This window comes from Podarcis cretensis (genome assembly GCF_951804945.1).
Source record: "Podarcis cretensis genome assembly, chromosome: 14".
Classification (NCBI taxonomy): Eukaryota; Metazoa; Chordata; class Lepidosauria; order Squamata; family Lacertidae; genus Podarcis; species Podarcis cretensis.
This window is the reverse complement of record NC_137183.1, coordinates 36,501,075-36,521,194: the sequence shown is the minus strand read 5'-3', so window position 1 is coordinate 36,521,194 and position 20,120 is coordinate 36,501,075. Positions and strand designations below refer to the sequence as shown.

General features: G+C 48.7%; 1 protein-coding gene across 1 annotated transcript in view; it reads right to left on the bottom strand.

Moving 5' to 3' along the window:
• Nucleotides 1-19,296, bottom strand: part of SEPTIN12 (septin 12) — a 75,327-nt gene extending 56,031 nt beyond the window's left edge. The window contains exons 1-3 of the mRNA XM_079952493.1: nucleotides 19,204-19,296; nucleotides 18,935-19,068; nucleotides 1,093-2,460 (exon numbers count right to left, since the gene is read on the bottom strand). Coding sequence (XP_079808619.1) covers nucleotides 1,093-2,460; nucleotides 18,935-18,989 — 1,423 coding nt within the window. The 5' untranslated portion in view covers nucleotides 18,990-19,068; nucleotides 19,204-19,296. The remainder of the gene's footprint in view (nucleotides 1-1,092; nucleotides 2,461-18,934; nucleotides 19,069-19,203) is intronic.
• Between the last annotated feature and the right edge of the window lie 824 nt (nucleotides 19,297-20,120).

Genomic DNA, 20,120 nt, shown 5'->3' with positions numbered 1-20,120 from the left:
CTAGTCAGGGCCACCACCATCACTAATTTTTGCTTTGGTCCCTCATCTTCTCTCACTGCTGCACCATACATTTAAACCACTATGCTACCACTTTAAAGAGCCATGGCTTCCCCTAAAGCAGGCACGGCCAAACTTGGCCCTCCAGATGTTTTTTTGGGACTACAACTCTCATCATCCCTAGCTAACAGGACCAGTGGTCAGGGATGATGGGAGTTGTAGTCCCAAAAACATATGGAGGGCCAAGTTTGGCCATGCCTGCCCTAAAGTATCCCCAGAGTTTGTTAAGGGTGCTGATAGTCGCTAGGCTCCTATTTCCCTCATAGAGCTACAATTTCTAGAGTTTCCTGGGAAGAGGAATTGACTGTAAAGCTGCTCTGTGAATAGCAGCTCTGCGAGGAAAACTGCAGTCTCCTAAAAACCCTCAGCACCTTTTAACAAACTGCAGCTCTCAGAATTGTTTGGGGGAACTCACGGCAGTTTAAAGTGGTATCACAGTGGTTTTAAAAGTATGGCGTGAGGGTGGCCTTTAATTCCACAGCGACCTCAACATACCACTGCAGAAATTAAAACCGCAACTAAAAAAAGGTAAAGGTACCCCTGCCCGTACGGGCCAGTCTTGACAGACTCTGGGGTTGTGCGCCCATCTCACTCAAGAGGCCGGGGGCCAGCGCTGTCCGGAGACACTTCTGGGTCACGTGGCCAGCGTGACAAAGCTGCATCTGGCGAGCCAGCGCAGCACACGGAAACGCCGTTTACCTTCCCACCAGTAAGTGGTCCCTATTTATCTACTTGCACCCGGGGGTGCTTTCGAACTGCTAGGTTGGCAGGCGCTGGGACCGAGCAGCGGGAGCGCACCCCGCCGCGGGGATTCGAACCGCCGACCTTTCGATCGGCAAGCCCTAGGCACTGAGGCTTTTACCCACAGCGCCACCCGCGTCCCCAAAACCGCAACTCGGAGGCACCAAATAAGCTCTCCCGAAACTACTGAACCTCTTTTGGAGGCTCTCAAAATACCTGATTTACCAGAGGAAGAGCATTAGGGATTTATTTATTTTTTAATCCAGGCAGAACTTATGCAGTGACTCCACTTACCTTCCTTCAATATGTCTTGTAAATCCTTCTTCTCCAGGGACACCTCTAGAGGCCTGTTTGTTCCCACAAGGAGACCTTCCCTTGTGCAAGAAGACGACGGCAGAGTCTGAAGCTTGGATGCCTCTTGGGAGAAAGCTGAGTCGATCCTCTCAGCTGGGGCACCGCTGCATTCTCTCAGGATGGGTACAGCTGGGATACCTTGTGGAGGCCCCGTCGCTTGGTACCCAAGAGAGGAGGGCTGAGAAGTGACCTGTGCTATGCGAGGCTCTGACACCAGCCGGAAGGAAGCAGCCTGAGGCGCTACTGCCAAACCCTCACTGCCTCCTCTCCCTGAAACTGTTCCAGAAGATGGCGGCAGGGAAACACTGTCCTTGATGACAGCTTTATCCTCCCCGGCCACTTCTTGGGGTTGGTGGGACACTCCGGGGCTGGAACCAAGACTCACCTGAAGCTGTGCTTTAGATAATGGTCTGGGCCTAGAGTCAGTCACCATTGCTGGAACGATACTCTCCGGAGTCTTCCCAGTCAACCCATCCAGGCTGATGGGAAATTTCTGCAACTTCGTCGTCTGCCTGGGGACCACACAAGGAGGGCTCCCAGATGCCAACTGGCTTACCTCCAAGGGAGGAACGGGGGACTCCTTTCTTATCAGAAGGCTGTTCTTCGGCAGTGGGGAGACGCAGTTGTGTTTGCTGGAGCTCCGAAGGATGGCAGGGTCCATGTTTGGCGTGGAGCAGAGCGTCGGGCTGGGTCCCTGGTCTTCGGCAATGTGCAGGTCAAGCGACGGCAAAGAGCTGTGGTTCGCGGTGGCCTTGGAGACTTGCCGGATGGGTCGGCCAACCTCGGCATGGAAGACGTTGCCGTAAGAGGAGAACTTCTTTAGGATGGGACTAGGGAGGTGGGAGCCCCCGATTCCCAGAGATTCGGATTGCTGGGTGCTGCTCCGGGGGCCTTTAGAGGCCACAGGGCACTCCAAGCTGGAGGAAGAGCTGTGGAGGCTCTCGTTGTCGCTTTCTGGCCCCAAGGATGAAGAGAGCCCGTTGGGGTTTAGCCGTGTTTGGAAGGACGAGACCCTGTTAAGGTTGGTTCCATTGGCCCGAGGCAGGTGGGTGGTGCCTCGGTTGAAAGAGAGACTGCTCCCGATTCTTGACTTGAGAATGGGGCTGTGGGCTGGGCTGGGGCTGGAGCTCAGGCTGATGTGGGCTTGGTACATGGGCTGGATAGGGGCCCCCAACCTTTTCCCTTCTCCGTTGCCTGTGGAGTGGATGACACCAGGTGGGCTTGGGCCCAGGGGCGACCTAGGTGGGGAGGAAGGTGGGAAAGCCTTCACCTCTTCAGCATCTTCCATATCAAAGGACCTCTTGAGGGCTGGAGAAGATAAGAAGAAGTTACCCATTAGGTAGACAAGCACCCAGAATGCAAAGGACCACATTCTTTTTCCAGCCCTAAGGGCCGCAAATCCTTCCGAGGGCCAAATGACAGTGGTGATTGGAGCCCAGAGACAAAAGCAGACAGAACAACACATGCAGATTTCACCTTCTTCCCTGGTGGAGAAGTGATTGCTGCTCCATAGAAAACAGTTCAGGTACCCAAGGTTTCAGTGCAGATGTGACTGGAGTGCAGTGTCAACTCAAGAACCTTTCGGAGGGTCGCATGCCTCTTTCCTAGTCTGCCGGGACACTGAGGTCCAGCGCCGAGGGCCTTCTGGAGGTTCCCTCACTGCGAAAAGCCAAGTTACAGGGAACCAGGCAGGGGGCCTTCTCGGTAGTGGCGCCCAGTCTGTGGAACGCCCTCCCACCAGATGTCAAAGAGAAAAATAACTAAATACCAAATATTTAGAAAAATACCAAACTTTTAGAAGACATCTAAAGGCAGCCCTGTTTAGGGAAGCTTTTAATGTTTAATAGGTTATTGTATTTTAGTGTTTTGTTGGAAGCCGCCCAGAGTGCCTGGGGGAACCCAGCCAGATGGGCGGGGTATAAATAATAAATAATAAATTATTATTATTATTATTATTATTATTATTATTATTATTATTGAGGTCTTGCAGGCTTTTGGACTCATGCAGAAACTTAGAGGCCAGAAAGCATCCCACATTCACACCTGGAGCAGTAGATCCCTCTTCTAAAGAGCATTTGAGTCACTGGCAAGGAAAAGAAAAGCTGTCATCTGACTGCAGCTCTTGAACAGCCATAGCTCCCCCAAAGAACCCTGTGAACTGTAGTTTGTTAAGAGTTTATGAGAGCTGTTATGAGACCCCTCATGAAACTACAGTTCCCAGGACCCATAACAATATTCTTTTGGGTAAGTCATGCCTATTCAAGGATTATAAGAGAGTTTTAAATGTGTGCTGTGGGTGTGACCTTAACTGGATACCACTCATCTTTTATCGCTGTGTGTATGTAGGGGAGCAGCACTGCACTGAATCAGGCCATTGGTCCATCAAGCTCAGTATTGTCTACACTGACTGGCAGCAGCTCTCCAGGGTTTCAAGGCAAGGAATCTCTCCCAGCTCTATCCAGAGTGGCTGGAGATTGTACCTGGGACCTTCTGCATGCAAAGCAAATACTCTAGCACTTGGAGCCTTTGCTCAAAGTAAAGTAAGAATCTAGTCTTCATGGTTCTGGCTCAAGGGCTATATTAATTCAGAAGCTGCCTTATACTGAGACAGACCAGCAGTCCATCTAGATCATTATTTTCCACACTGACTGGCAGTGGCTCCCCAGGGTTTCGGAGAGGGAAGATTCCCAGCCCTACCTGGGAATTGATTCTGGGACCCTCTGCAAGCAGGTGCTCTCTCAGCGAACTAGAGGGAGGAAGGGAGAGCTGGCAAGAGGCAGGCAGGCTCCCCTATTGGCTGCCTCCTTCAAACAGACGGTTTTGTTAGCATCTCCCAAAGGGGAAACCAGAGTCGACTCTTGGATCTACTCCTGAGGCCTCTAATCTCCTGCATCTAATTGTTTGCTGTGTTTTATCTCCCCTGCGATACCGTATCTGTGTCATCTGCTTCAAAATGCCTCCCGGGGGCAGGGGGAGCAACAACACAGTAACCGCTTTATTCACCTCCAGCCGCAGCATGTAAAGGATCCTGCCTGAGGCATCCCCGAGTAATCAGATCTGGCTCCCTGAACTGTTTCCCTCCTCGTTTCTTTCGTGGCTGCCCCAGTTTAACCAGGGCAACTGGGGCAAACGAGAGTTCGCAGTTTGCGAGAGGAGAGGCCAAAAATGCATGTGGCGATTGGGATGGCTGAGGTCTAGATTCCTATCTTTTTCACCAGGGATGGGGAATCTCTGGCTGACGGAGGGGGAATATGCATTTTTTTTTTTTTTTGGTAAAAGGTAAAATAAAAATTGGCTGCGTATGTACCACGTAAGAAGAACCTGCTGGATCAGGCCAGTGGTCCATCTAGTCCATAGCTGTCAAGCGTCCCTTATTTGGCGGGACAGTCCCTTATCCCAGCGCCATGTCCCGCTGCTGTGCCTTAGTGATGAGGCTTCGTTTGGATGCTGGCTGGGCTTCCTGCCTTTGGCTCAGAGGGGCTCAGAAGTTGAACATACCTGTGCCCGGAAAATCCCTTATTTTGGCTGCTGATCCCTTATTTTCGAGGCTGCTGGTCCCTTATTTTCAAATCTGTAAGTTGATAGCTATGATCTAGTCTAGCATGCAGTTCTCACTGTGGCCAACCAGATGCCTGCAGGGAACCCTCAAGCACAAGAGCCCTCTCTCCTCCTGCTATTTCCAGCAGATGGGATCCTCTTTTAAAGCCATCCAAGTTGGTGGCCATCCCTGCCTCCTGTGGCAGGGAGTTCCAAAGGCTAACTCTGTGCTGCAGGAAGAAAGTCTGGCCTGAATCTTCCAGCATTCTGCTTCATTGGACGCCCATGAGTTCTAGTGCTGTGAGAGAGGGAGAAAAACTTCACTCTGCCCACTTCCTCCATGCCAGGCATAATTCTATAACCTTCCATCACGTCACCTCTCCCTGCCCTTTTCTCTAAGCTAAAGAGCCCCATGTGCTGCCCTCTTGGTATGCACTTTCCAATTACAAGCCACCCAGAGCCTCAGGGATGGAGAGGGCTACACCCTCAAAGCGCCAGGGCTTCCCGGGCGCAGTGTTTGAAGCGCCAGCTGGTGTCCGGCGATGCCAGCATCCTAGCCCAAGGGGACTCCAGCCATCCGTCAGCGCCGCTGACAGCTTCTGAAATGTGATGCTGCCTTTTTTGCCAGGCTGTTTGAATTCTCCCTGGTGGGGATGGGAACGCCACTGCCTGCTGGAGGCAGGAGAGACAGGACTGCATACCCTAAACAAACAATGGATTGGAGAAGATGCAGCTAAACTTCAGTATAGCCAGCAATGTATTTCCTCCCAGGCTGTGTAAGGCAGTGGCACCATCAGGGCCGGACTTGGGGAGCAGATATATTGGTCCCATTCAGCAGTAGGAACAGAAGGATTCCCCAAGGCAGCAGGGTTGGTTAAGAACCTTTCAAAGAGATGTTAGGCTGTGTAGACACTACAGTCTGTTTGTTTGTTTGTTTGTTTGTTTATTTCCCCCCTTTCTACTTCTTCAGTATCAGTCTCTGATGGTCCTTTATAATTTTATTCGCATAATATACATTCTTTACAACAAACAACTCCAAAATAAAATCATATGTAACAAAACCATAAGTCTCATGTTTTCATTTACACTGATCTCCTCTCCGATACCTTTACTTGATATTTCTTGCTGCTTTCTGCTTTCCTTACAGAATCTTTATGAAAATTTAATCTCTAAGTCCTATACCAATCTTTAACAATTTCAATTAATCCCTTCACCTCCCTCCCCAACAGCCCAGTATTTCCCTCCACCCATGTGCAATCTTCTATTATTTTTGTTATTATTGCGTTATTCACTTTATTTGTTATTCCTTCCTTCATATATTATTATCCTATCTCCTTGTGCCTTTTACTACAGTTTATTGGGTATCCAGTGTGCTTCATGGACTGAGGTGGTTTTAACACTGCAACTCTTTTGAGTTTTTTTCCTGTTTTACGTTCAAGCAGTGTATAAATTTTATGAAATAAATTGTGCTAAAGGAATGGCAAGCACTCACCGCTGGACTTTTCTGCGATAGACTTTTTAGAAGTCAGAACCAGCACTGATGGCAGAGGCAGGAAACAGCAGCTGGCAAGCCCCACAGTCCTTCTTGAAACCTATAGCGGTACCTCAGGTTACAGACGCTTCAGGTTACAGACGCTTCAGGTTACAGACTCCACTAACCCAGAAATAGTACCTCAGGTTAAGAACTTTACCTCAGGATGAAAACAGAAATTGTGCGGGGGCAGCGGGAGGCCCCATTAGCTAAAGTGGTACCTCAGGTTAAGAACAGTTTCAGGTTAAGAACGGACCTCCAGAATGAATTAAGTTCTTAACCCGAGGTACCACTGTACTCTCCCCCACTCACTGGCTTGATAGGACAGAGACTCCTCATTCCCAACACACTCCCAGCTCTGGAGCAATCTCTGTCCCAGAGAATCCCCTCTGCCCCAGTTCATCAGCCACATGGGTTCAATTATATGCTGGAAGGTTCTCTGGCCTGACAGGCTCACCAAAGGCTCACAGAGGTACATGCAGGTGTCCTTGCAGCTGATCTGCTTCCTCGCCAGCCCTGTGGCTTTTGGAGGTGAAAGTGGATCTTCCAAGCTAATCAAAGAGAAGGTGAGGTTCCACCTGGAAGGAAGGGCACAAGAGGGGTTTCCTGTTGGAGTCAAGCAGGCGTGAGAGCTTGCTCCAACAAGCCCAAGGCGCTGCTAAATGAATACTGGCTGGGCCTGGAATGTGCGCTGCCATGTCTCACCTAGGAACCAGCCACCTGGTGAGGAGGGAAGGAGCTTTGCTCAGGCAGGAAGGCAAAGCAAACTTAAGAGCATGCTGGCCTATCTAGTCCAGCATCCTGTTCTCACAATGGCCACTCAGATGCCTGTGGGAAGGATCTGAGCACAAGAGTACCCAACTCTCCTGAGGCTTCCTGCAAATGGTATTCAGAAGCATTGCTGCCTTCGATAAGCCCTCTCCTCCATGAATTTGGCTAACCCTCTTTTAAAGCCATCCAAGTTGGCGGCCACCACTGCCTCCTGTGGCAGAGAGTTCCATAGATTAACTATGCATTGCATGATGAAGGTTTTTCTTTTATCTGTCCCGATGGATCTCCACAAGATCCGGGCTTTTCAGAGAGGGAGCAATACTCTTCTCTATCCACATTCTCCATGCCATGTGTACATTTCATAAATTTCTACCGTGTCTCCTCTTAACTTGCCTTTTCTCTAAGCTAAAACGTCCCAAGCTGATGCTTGACCATTCCAATTTATTTGCACCACCCAAAGATTTCCTCCACCTTCCACAAGCCCCCACCACAACAAGCCAACCCCAAACAAGAAATATTGTCCATATCTATGAGCTGAATGAGTCTTGCTCCCAGGCCAGCACGTGTAGAATTGTAGCCTTGGCTTTGCAAAAAATAAGAAAGACTACAAGAACCCAGATAAATCTCAAAGACAACAACGAATGTCTGAAGCAAGTTTATGTTAGTGATTTATAATAATCTCCTCTGTGTTGTATCTAACTTCTACTCGACTAGACCCACTGACTCTAAATAATGACCATTAAGTTTAACGGGCCTACTCTGAGTAGGACTAACATTGGAAACAACCCTGTGTGTCTGGTGGTCTGGAGGAGATTCCTACTTGCCTAGCAGCATAGGAACACCAGAGACCTTCTGCATGCAAAGCAGGTGTCCTACCACTCAGCTGCAGCCCTCTAGTATGCTGAATAACACCAATGGTGCATCTACCCCAATACTGTCTACACTGACTGGCAGCAGCTCGTCAGGGTCTCAGGTAGGGGGTCTCTCCTGGTCCTACCTAGAGATGCTGGGGATTGAACCTGGGACCTTCTGCATCCAAAGCAGATGCTCTTACCATTGAGTTGCAAGCCTTCTCCTGTAGGAATGTCAAGAAAACCATTTCTTTCTTTTTGTTCCCCTCCTCTAGCCGCCTTGGCCTCTACCTGCTCGGCTGGAGTGTCCATCACAAACTATAACATTTACTACCTCCCTCGGGGCGAGGAGAGGAATCCATTTCTGCACTTTGCCCTGCGCTGCCCTCAGAGGTCGAACCCCTGGCGACTCTGCGCTGACCCCTGAACTAGGCCGAGGGGGTGGCACAAAACACTTTGTCATTGTCAACACAGAATCAAAAGGCCGACTTGGAGGGCCAGGGGGCTCCTCAACCTCTCGTGCCGGACACACATGCAGCGTGCGTGTCAATCCAGCAGCCTCTCAGGACTGGGCGCCAACCAAGACAGCCTTTCTAAACCCTGCAACCACCCGGCTTTTAACCTGCTCCATTGCAGGGTGGGGAAGAGCCAAGGCTCAGGGACAGAGCATCTGTTTTGCATGCATAAGGACCCAGGTTCAATCCCTGGCCTATGCAAGTTGGGCTTGGAGAGATTCCAGTCTGAATCCCCAGAGAGCTGCTACCAGTCAGCGCAAGCAATACTGAACTAAATGGACCAGTGATCTCACTCAATATAAAGGCACCGTTCTATGTTGCAGAGTTAAATGAATATGGCTGTGAGTCAGTGAAGAAAAACAGAGGGAAGCAAAACAGGCCGAGAGATGAGATGTGGGTTTTTGGGGTGTTACAGGAGTGTTCCTGTTTTATTTATCAGTGAAATACTCCAACGGGAACCTCAGATCCAGGAGCTGAATGCTCCTGGGATTATTCCCAGTCTGCACCCAATTTATCCAGGTCACATCACTCACCAGCCCTGCTTTGCACCTTCTTCAAGTGCCGTTTTGCACCTCCACTGCTTTGGAGGTTAATCCATGAGTGCAAATGGGGCCAGCGCCCCATCAGCTTTAGCCTCTTCCCACCTCCCTGCCTTTTTGCTTGCAACCAGTCAGGGGCTGCCTCTGCTGGTTATTGGCTCTGGCTTTCCCTCTTCTTGAACTCTCTGCCTTCTGCCCTAGTATTCCCAATGGTCACCAGCCACTGCTGCTCCACTGTCAGAGGCCAGATGTTTCTGCCACTGAGCTCTCAAACCACCACCCACAGACAAACAACACAGCTGCTTTTCTCTCTTTCTCTCCATGCAATCCTTCCCGACCACCTTCAGGAACAGAATTGGGGTGCAGAAAAGTAATGGTTGGTCTATCCCTACATTGATGACCACTGCTGCTGCTTGTGTGGCGACAGAGGCTGTTTCTGGAGCTGATACAGGTAGGGCAAAAAAAGCCCAGCCACGTGGGTGGGGTATAAATAATAAATTATTATTATTATAAATTATTATTTTTATCAGTAGCAGTAATCTGGCCCCGAGAAATTGTGCATTTAACAGCAGCTATTCCTCTACTCCTCTGCAACCCATCCAGAACTGAGATTATTTGTTGTTGTTGTTGTTGTTGTTGCTGTTGTTTTGTACTCGTTCTGGCCTGACCCAGCGAATGCAACTCAATCTCTGGAATGTGGCTTCCCTAGCAATGGAGAGGACTGATGGCTGAAAGGTTAATGCCAGTAATTATAGGTGTGGGTGCATTCCTTTGGAAGCAATAACAGTATTGCACACACTTGCTCGCGCTTGGTGAGCAAAGGGTTTCTAGATGGGATGGCTTCCCCCAACCCGTCTCCTTTTCCTGCCCCCACATGGTTGCCGTGATCCACAGCAGCCAGGGGGAAAGGAAGTCTGTTCATCAGCTCAACAGGATCGCCCACATACACGCTCCTTGAAACTCATGGCAAAGTGTCTTCACAGTTCTCCAGGAGCAGAGGAAAATGCAGAAGAAGAATGCAGTGGGTGCAGAACTCTGCTTCTTGAGAAGAAAGGTTTTTTAGTCCTCAGAGCTACGGCTTCTAGCCTTCTCAAAGTGTGTGGGCAATGCCTGGTTAAAACTCACATACTTTCAAACACACCTTTACAGCCAAGGACTAAAATCTTGCATTAAAAAAAATTAGGGGAGAGAAAGGTGGCTCAATTTAAAGCACTTTGCACTCCACTAACTCATAGCCAGAAACTATCTAATAGTGGTTCTTCTGACACCATATCACACATTTGTGGGAGGGGAAGGCTGAGAAAACACCATTCTATACCGCCACACAAACCCCTGCAGTGTGGGGCCACAGGACTCAGGAAGAGCAACAGCCTCCCATGCAGAAGGTCCCAGATGCAATCCCCAGCACTTCCAGGTTGGGCTGGGAGAGATTCCTGTCTGAAACCATCACTGTAGAGAATACTGAACTAGATGAACCAATGTTCTGACTCAATATAAGGCTGCTTCCTCTCTTCGTATACTCTTCCATGGAGCCCTGTATTTGGGGGAAATGGCAGTCAGCTGTTTCCTCAGGCATATCCCAGACTAGATCAGAGCCTGTTGGGCACAGCCTGTCCTCTTTTGTCTTTCATGTGGCCATGGTGAAAACCAAAGATTAACACAAGAAGAGCTCTACTAGAGCAACCTAGTCCAACATCCTGTTCTCACAGCGGCCAGTCAGGAGCTCCAAAGAGAAGCCTCTCTCCACTTGTGATTCCCAACAACTGGTATTCAGAGGCAAATGACCTCTGGCAATGGAGGAAGCTTCAAGGAAAGACAGCAGGCAGGGCATGAACAGAACAGTCCACTTTTCCGGTTGTTCAGCAGCAGCTGATATTTAGAGGCATGCCGCCTCTGATCTTGGACATAGGATGTAGCCCTGATGACTAGTAGCCATCGGCAGCCTTATTCTCTGTGAATTTGTCTCGCCACTCTCTTAAAGCCATCCAAGTTGGTGGCTATGGGCTTATCCATACTTCCTCTTAACCCAGGCCTTTGGGCTGATTAATATTCCACAGCCTTTTAAAATGTGTTTGTGGGAAAAGGGGGGTTGAGTTCCTCCATTCCTCTGATCTTTGGGGTTGGTTTGCCCATCGTTTGCTCAATGTCAGGAAAAACTGCTACCTTTTGGAGCACCTGCCTGCTGAAAAAGGCACAGGAGCAGGGCCAGGAAATAAAGGCGACAACCCTGGACTTTGTGTGTGCATGTAAGATCATAAGAAGAGCCCATCTAGTGAAGCCCAGTTCTCACAGTGGCCAAGAAGATGCATTTTCTGGGAAGTCCACAAAAAGGATGTGAGCACAAGATAATGGTCATAGCTGATACCCATTGGTAGACTTGCACACCTCTCCAGATCCTTTTTTGCCTCCTGTTTATTTCCACAATTTTTGATACTTGGACTGCTGTGTGAAAACCTCAGGAGTTCCCTTCCAACCATTTTGTCTAGCCATGCTCCCCATGAGTCTGCCCCCATCATCCTAACCCATGGATCCCCTCTCAAAGGGGGCTTGCTGTTCTGTGCTTTGCCATGTCCTGAACAATTCTTGTAATCTAAGCACTGCAGAAGCCCTGCCTGTAAGCCTCCGCTCTCTCCGCTCCAAAACTTTCCTTAATTACAATCTGTGAAATGCTGAAGTGGAGACACTGCGACAGCAACAGCTGGTAATTGGAAGCCGCTTGTTCTTTTGCTTTTCTGCCTTCTCTCTCTCTCTCTCTCTCTCTCTCTCTCTCTCTCTCTCTCCCCCTAACTCACTCCCTCCCCCTCGCCCCCCCTTCCTGTCTTAACAGAGACAAGCTGGTTATTGTAGGCTCTCTGTGAACACACACAGGCCGTCTCCCCCTCCTCCCAACACACACTGTGGAGACTCTTCAGGATAATTCGGTATCTTAATGCTATGGTGGGGCTGGGTTAATTACCTGCGTTTCAACCCAGTGTGTGCAAACAGCTGCTCTCCAGAGTGGCTGCCTGCCAAACACACCACTGTTGCTCACTGCCAACAACCCAGACCAGAATCCTCTGCTCTGTGCAAGGGTTTTCGTAGAATTATGTGGTTGGAAGGGATCTTGGGAGTCATTTGGGTTGTGTACACACCAGCCATCTAAAGCAAGCATGCAGTAATGCTAGAAATGGTAGTTTTATTGCTTGTGGAGCTACAATTCCCAGCAGCCTTAAACTATAGTTCCCAGGATTATAGGTTTTTTTGGGGGGTTCTTTAAATGTATGGTGTATGTGCAGCCCTAATCTAATTGTTGTGTTACTTTTATTGTTGTTAGCCGCTCTGAGCCTGGCTTCGGCTGGGGAGGGTGGGATATAAATAAAATTTTATTATTATTTATTATTACTGTGCTGAGCAGTATTTATTTCCCCCAAGGAGCTCTAGGCGGTATATATGGCTCTCCCTCTCGCGGTTTAACTCCCACAACAACCCTGCGAGGTAGGTTAGGTTGAGAGGCCCAAGGTCACCCAGTGAATTTCATGGCAAAGTGGGGATTTGAACCCTGGTCTCCCAGGTCCTGGTCTGACACTCAAACCACTACACCATGCTGGCTCTCGAGGTTCCATTCCATCCCATTCATAGCTATATCAGGGTAGGGAAGTTCAGTCCTGGGAGCTGAATACAACCCTCTAGACCTTCCTATCTGGCCCTCAGAACTCTCTCTAGGCCACACTTGTTCCTGCTTCACGGAGACCTAAAGTCCATCTAGTCACACATATCTCGTCTCCCAAAGTAGACAACCAGATGATTCCAGAGATCAAACAGGCACAGCATGAAGGTAGCCGGTCTACCCGGTTTCAGGAACTCAAAGATATACTGCCTTGAAATGAGGAGGTTCTACTTAATTATCACATCTAGCCCCCCATAAGAAAATGCCTTGCACTACGTTAGGGATGGGGGAGAAATTTGATTCAGCTCATTTACAAAGGAGAACGTACCTAATTTGCACTTTCCAAAATAAGACACAAAACCTAAACTCAGCCATCTTTTGAAACTCACACTCCTCCAAATTTTGCAATGCAGCTCTCCAGCAATGGATACGAATATGCATATGCTAAGGTAAAATGTGCACAGAATATGCATATAGTTCTGAAACTCACATACAAAAATGAATTATATTAGGGGAAATTGCTTTGCAGGTATTTGGGCTTATCCATACTCTTTCCCCCCACTCTTTCCAGGCTGAGGTTTAATGCTTTGTGTTTCAGTGCCGCCACCCCCTCCCCCCCGAGCTTTCCCCACAAAAACCTGCTCAGAAAAGCTGAATCGGAGCAAATATAAATTCGGCTTTTCTGCAGATTGCTGTTTGCTCTGATTAAGCTCTAAAGAGCAGGTTTTTGCAAGGAAAGCTTCGGAGAGAAAAAAGCGCACTCATACAGAGATATAACTCGAGGACCATGCCTGGAAAAAGTGGAGGAAAGATAATTGTGGTTAAGCACTTAGTCAAAACTGCATATACAAATGGGTGCATTAGAAGAAATCTGCACTGAAGTGCTGATTAATTTTCATTAGAACTTTATAAAAATAAATAAATTTCAAACTGCTGTGGAAATGTGGAAAACTGAATTTAAGATTGGGAAAAGGTGAGGAACCAAAATGGGCTGATTCACCAAGTCTCTACACAGAGTCCAACTGTTCATCTGCCTCCCTCGGTTCTGCCTGCACTGACTAGCATGGTTTTATATCTCAGAGCCAGCAGGATCAGGCCAATGGGGCATAAAACCCAGCATCCTGTTTTCATGGTGATGCCTATGGGGAGTCTGCAGGCAGGACCTGGATGCAACAGCCGGCTCCCCACTTGTGGTTCCCAGTAAATGGCATTTCAGAGTGCCTCTGAAAGGAGAGAAAGAACATTTAGCCTCCATGACCAGTAGCCCCTGATAGACTTAGCCTCTACAGCTTCCTCTAATCCTCTTAGAAGCCATCCAAATGAGTAGCCATCACTCCTGGTGGGATTGAATTCCAGAGTCCAGCTATGTGCTGTGTGAAGAAGTCCTTTCGCCCAACTCATGCGGGTGTTTCCAACACAGGTGCCCAAATATCTGATGGATCAAGATGGGCAGAGGGTGATGGTCCCTGATATTTGGATTGGGCAGAGCTCATTTTCATCTGTGCCAAAGAGAGGTGGGGTGAATATATTTCTTTCAGGAACAGTGGAAGCAAAAAAATGGAGGTGGTTGGGGGTGGGATTCTACTGCAGGAGTTTTTCACAAATTCCATCTTTAAAGTACACACCCAAAGGGCCCTTGGCATATCGAAATCCCTTATACAAACACATTAAAGTACACAAAGGCATCATATATTTCACACACTCACCAGGTCAAATTTTCTTCTGATTAACGCGCACTCACTCTATATTTGCAGAGGTTTAAGCCTTACCTTGCTGCTTTCGACAAAGCCAAAGGCTCGGCTGAGATCACGACAAGGGATGAGACAGCCCTGGGGATCATCATCATTTAGGGAATCATAATCATTATCTTCATCATCCAGTTATGGGAGAGGCCATAGCTCAATGGTGGAGACTCTGCTTTGCAAGCAGAAGACTCCAAGTTCAAGGCTGAATCAAACTAAGGCATCAAACTCAGAGTAGACCTGCTGAAACTAATGAGCTGAAAAGCACCAGGCCCATCTGATCCAGCATCCTGATCTCAGTGGCCAATGGGAAGCCAGCAAACTGGACCTGGGCAGAGGAACAGTGTCTCCCCACTTGTGAATCCCAGAAACTGGGACCCTGAGGTGCACTGCCTTTGAAAGTGGCAGTAGAGCATAGCTAGCTATCAGTGAATTAATTCCAATGGATCTATACTGAGTATTATGCAGTTTAGGTGGGGAGGGTAGAACCTCTGACCCAGGGGCTGGATTCAGCCATTTGTATCCGGTTCTTGGGAGTCTCCCACGGGTCACACCCATCTCTGCTCATGGTCTACCCCTTCCTTGAGTGGCTAGCTGGGACAATGCCTCTTGCTTGCCTGGGTAGAGAAGCAAGTGCACATGGAGGAACCTCTTGACATTTGCATGGCTGAATGTAGCATACTGTACAGACAGAAGAGTTGTCTCAACTAGGGCCAGGGCCTTTTCAATAGTGGCCCCGACTTGATGGAATACTCTGTCACAAGAGACTAGGGCCCTGTGGGATTTGACATCTTTCCGCAGGGCCTGCAAGACAGAGCTGTTCCACCTGGCCTTTGGTTTGGACTCAGTCTGACCCTTATGTTTCCCTCCCCTTATGGTTTTGATATATGGGCTATTATTAAAATGAGGCTGCATTTTAAATTGTATTTTTAACCTGTATTTTAAATTGTCCCCCCCCCATTATGTTTTTATTGTAATTTTACTGGTGCTAGCCATCCTGAGCCCAGCTCTGGCTGGTGAGGGCAGGGTATAAATAAAAATATATTATTATTTTTCATTATTAATTATTGTATTCTTTGCCCCGCCCACTTTTGTCTCTGGCCTACCTGTGTGGCCTACCTGCTGTGGGCTTCCATAAGGTTGTCCACAAGGAAATGTTGGATGCAACCTTCAATCTCCAACATCTCCAGAAAAGAACCTACTCAGAAACCCTGGAGAACTGCTGTCGGTCGGTGTAGACAATACCGAGCTAGATGCACCAACCATACAACATGGTGTTCCCAAGTATTATATGCATTTATCCCTATGGCACTATGTGCACGGTGCTTTAGCTAGCATGGGAAGACAAGGTCCCTGACCACAAGAAGCCTTCAATCTAGACACCAGGTGCTGGGCCAAGTCAAGCTGTGGGAAGGGGAGCGAGATGGTACAAGGGCAGATGGGAGGAAAACCACCAGAAGAACCTGGTTGCCTGATCAGGCCAAAGGCCCTCAGTCCAGCACTCTGTTCTCACAGTGGTCAACCAGATACCCCAATGAGTAGTCTACAAGTAGGATGTGAGCACAACCAGGTCTAGGGAAGAAATTCAATTCAGTTCACATTTAAAGGCTGTTTCCATTCCTCTGAAGCTTAAAGGTAAGGGTACCCCTGCCCGTACGGGCCAGTCTTGCCAGACTCTGGGGTTGTGCGCCCATCTCACTTAAGAGGCCAGGGGCCAGCGCTGTCCGGAGACACTTCCGGGTCACGTGGCCAGCGTGACATCGCTGCTCTGGCGAGCCAGAGCCGCACACGGAAACGCCGTTTACCTTCCCGCTGGTAAGCGGTCCCTATTTATCTACTTGCACCCGGAGGTGCTTTCGAACTGCTAGGTTGGCAGGCGCTGGGACCGAGCAGCGGGAGCGCACCCCGCCGCAGGGATTCAAACCGCCGACCTTTTGATCGGCAAGTCCTAGGCGCTGAGGCTTTAACCCACAGCGCCACCTTAGCTTCCAACAAAAGTTGCACTACTCATCTTACTGACTGCTGTGGCAGAATTTTATGTAATTAATTGCATTCTTATGCTACTGATACGGAAGGGGGGGGCATGTCTTCTTCACCTTCTTCTTCGCTACAATATATCCATTTATTTCCAATTGTCAGTGTCAAAAGGGACTAAAATCTATAAAATTCATAGAAAATCAACGTGCCAGTTTGCTCAATTTCTCTAGGACTCCATCACACCTCCCCTGTCCAGCATAATCCCTCAAGCAAGGTGTTAAGACCCTAATCCTGTCAAATCGCTCTGATCAGCCTTTCCTCCAGGCAATGTCAGGTGGCAGACTATGCATATTTGGGACCATTGTTTTCTCATCCCCAGGAAGTGTTTATCTGTGCATATCTCCAGCTCTGCATATTCCCCCCTCCCTCCTCCATATGTTAATCTGTGTAACCCAACCTCCCTTTAATATATTCATGATGTAATCTGTGTAACCAAACCTCTCTTTAATGTATTCATGACGTGTTTTGCACTGTATTCTGGGACATGGAGGGAGTTTCAAAAACTCATGTCACCCCTTTCTCGCTGTTCAATCTCGCCTTGAACCTGTTGCGCAATAAACTTGGATCTCCTGCTGCTTGCTCCTGTCTCCGGCTGAGCTCATTTTCCTCCGCAGGGACCCACGGACTTAGTCCGATGAGCTGGGTGGCAGAGCAGCCTCGCACCCAGATTTTGCCGTAACAGCTACACTGTTCATTTTAGCGCAATGCAATAATTACGTATCTGTTGCAGATCGACAACAACAACAGAGACTACCAATCGTTTTCACTGGTCTGATCTCCATTTCAGTCATGGGATGAATAAGAAAATACCAGCAGCTTTCGCTTCCATTTCCATCAAAATTCTCCAGCACCCCTCCCTATAGTCTCAGAGGACAAAGGCTGGGTCCAGAAGCGATTCCCTGACTGCCCGCCTGCTCCTTCAGGAGAAGGTACAACCCATTTCAGAGCAAGCAACCGGCCAACTTCTTAGACACAAACACAAACGTAAAAATTAACATCCATTGCTCCGCCTACTTCTGCCTTTAGCCCCACCCACCACTGGTATGAAGCCCTGGGGAGGTTGTCCAGAAAGGAATGTCACCTTCAGCTGAAGTAGGTTCCTCAACCTTGGTCTGTCTCTAAAAGAGGGTTCACCTACATGCACATTGGAATTGACATAAATGATGGAAAATTCCAGCCTCCTGATCCTCTTCCTGATTAATATAAAATATGTTCAGAGGAATCTGCCTCTGCCTCTGCCTCTGCCTCTCTCTGCTTGGAATCTGTTCAGTTCTTCTTCATGTGATTCCCCCACCCCACCCCCCAGCTGGCTGGCTGGGTAACCATGAACTTTATTCCAAAACTCTAAGTATGTTGCAAAACACAGAAATGAGAATATACTACAGAACGTAGATATTCCATGACACGGTGCGATGGGCTATAGAACATCAGGGGCCCAAATCTTCAGTTAGGATAGCAGATAGCAGAGTCTGATGGGTTGTTTTGTTAGTGCTACTATAATGCTATTCTCATGCAATCCCAACTCTACATTGCATTATGTAGTTGTATGTGATTCAGAGTTCAAAATGTCATTATCTTCCATGTGAAGATAAGATGCTTTGAATGAAGCACCGCACATCAATAAAGCGACTGATTCGTTTCAACTGCAATCTTGAGTCTGCGGTGTTTATCGCTGTTTCTATTCGAGTCCCTGTTTCACTGGCTTGCTAAATGAGCAAATCTGAACTCTGACTGGAGTACCCAAATAACCTTTTTTTTTTTTTACATAGTTCCTGCAGGGAAAGCCCCATCCTCTGTTGGAGACGCTGGAGAGCTGCTGTCAGTCAGTGTAGAGAATATTGCCTCAGTAGAGGGCATTTTTGGATTTTGACCAGGAGACCGTGCACTCTACATTTAACACATTTGAACTCGGCTGTGGGAATATGCACTCGGCATCCAAATTCTACACCAAGAAAGCTGAAACTTGTATCCTACACAATGTATGCAGTTTGCATCTTGGGATAATGTATACAGATTTGCATAATTTCGTCTGATTTTGTAAGCTCCAGGTGGAAAGGGGAGGGGAGGCTCTATAAAGGGCTCCAAAACACACACACACACCCCACACATGAAATATTATTCTGATCTCTGAGGAGTGTCCACACACTTTCAATTATATCTTTGCAGGCATGAAGACTAGAAACCTTATAGAATATGGAGATGCTCAGGTAACTGTTTCCAGCACCCGATACGGCATTCTGCACTCCTGCAAAATCATGGTTTCACACAACCCAGGGTGTGACTGTGCGGTCAACTTTCACCCAACTTTTTTCTTTTTAAAAATAAATTAAGCACCAAACTCCAGCAGGTTTGCTTTGGTAATTTCCTCCTCTGAGAAGAGGATTGGAAATAGCACCAAGTTTATAGCAGTTTCCTGGATTTCACAGACCCAGATCTGCCACCACCCACACTTTAACATTTGGTGCATCCCTCTCTTGCAAGTTTTCCAGGAAAGCCAGGCACCCCCCTGCCTTCTGGAACTGTAACCCGCCCCCTCTTAGCAGGAACCATATGGATGGGGAGGGCGAGAGCGTGACACTTCTTTGCCCGGACGCCTGGGTCCCTTGGCCCTACCTTCAAAGTCAGAGAGAATCCCATCCAGATGTTCTTTGACAGACAGCTGGGACATCTTGCCTTCAGGCGGCTTGGTCCTGGGACGAGGAGGGTGGCCGGCTCAGTCCTCGTGTGTAGCCACAACTGCCTCCTCTCTGGGGGACCTGCACTTCGTAAGACTGCAAAGAAAAAGAAAAGAGATCTCGGATCGTGGGGAAAGGGGTGTGTGTTGGGGCAGAATTATTATTATTTCTTCCCCAGTTCTCAGGCTTTGCGGCACCCACACTCACCTCCAGGCTCTGAGCTTCTACTTCGGAAAGAGAGCGCAAGAGGAAAGAGACTGACTTTCCTTCTCTCTCTCCACCCCCCACCCCAGAAAGCCCCCTCCCCACCCCACCCCCAGCTAAACCCTTCCGGGGATCACATTGGCTGAACGGGCTTGGCTGTGCTTTCCTTGTGGGGGAAAGAGGAGACGAGGGGAGGGGAGAAAGTGGAGAAGGGAGGGAGGGGACGGGCTGGGGTGGAGGGGACGCCAGCCTCGACTCCGAGCTGCTTTTGGCAGGCAAGGAAGAAGACAGAGCGAGAGAGGAAAGGGGTGGCGAGGGGGAGAGAAAGAGGTGGGTCTACCGCTTTAGAGAAGCTGCAAAAGGCAGCTGCGCTGGGCCAGAGCGCTCCCTGTTTGCTTATTTTTATAGAGTTCACCAGCCTCAGCCACTGAGGCCACCAGCTCCTCCAGCTGCAGCTGCGCACGACTGGCCCGTTTCCAACAAAGGTTGCCAATTTTTTCTTATGAGCCCCGCTCCTGCGCTTTTAAGCAGCAGGCCTACAAAAGAGAAGTTGAGCAGGTGACACTTTTACGCACACAGAATGCAAGAGAACGAGTTTGCAGAGCTGTGTGCCAGGGCAGCTCTTTAAAGCAGAGGAGCAGGGCCAGAGAGGAAACGTGGCAACCCTAATTAACCCACAACCATACCGTGATAGGGTCGACTGGGTCACATGCCCCGTGACAGGCAGCTAAAGGTGTGAGTAGGCACCATTGAGAAAAGCATCTTCTCCCAGAAATATAGAAGAGTTTCACTTTGGAGGGTGGCAGCTCAGAGCTCAAACCACCCAAATGCTGATCACCACTTAGGACTGAAGTCAAAGGATGAGCATGCATGTGCAAACAAGGCCCTGGGCATGTTCACTACTTTTCTGGATGTGTACC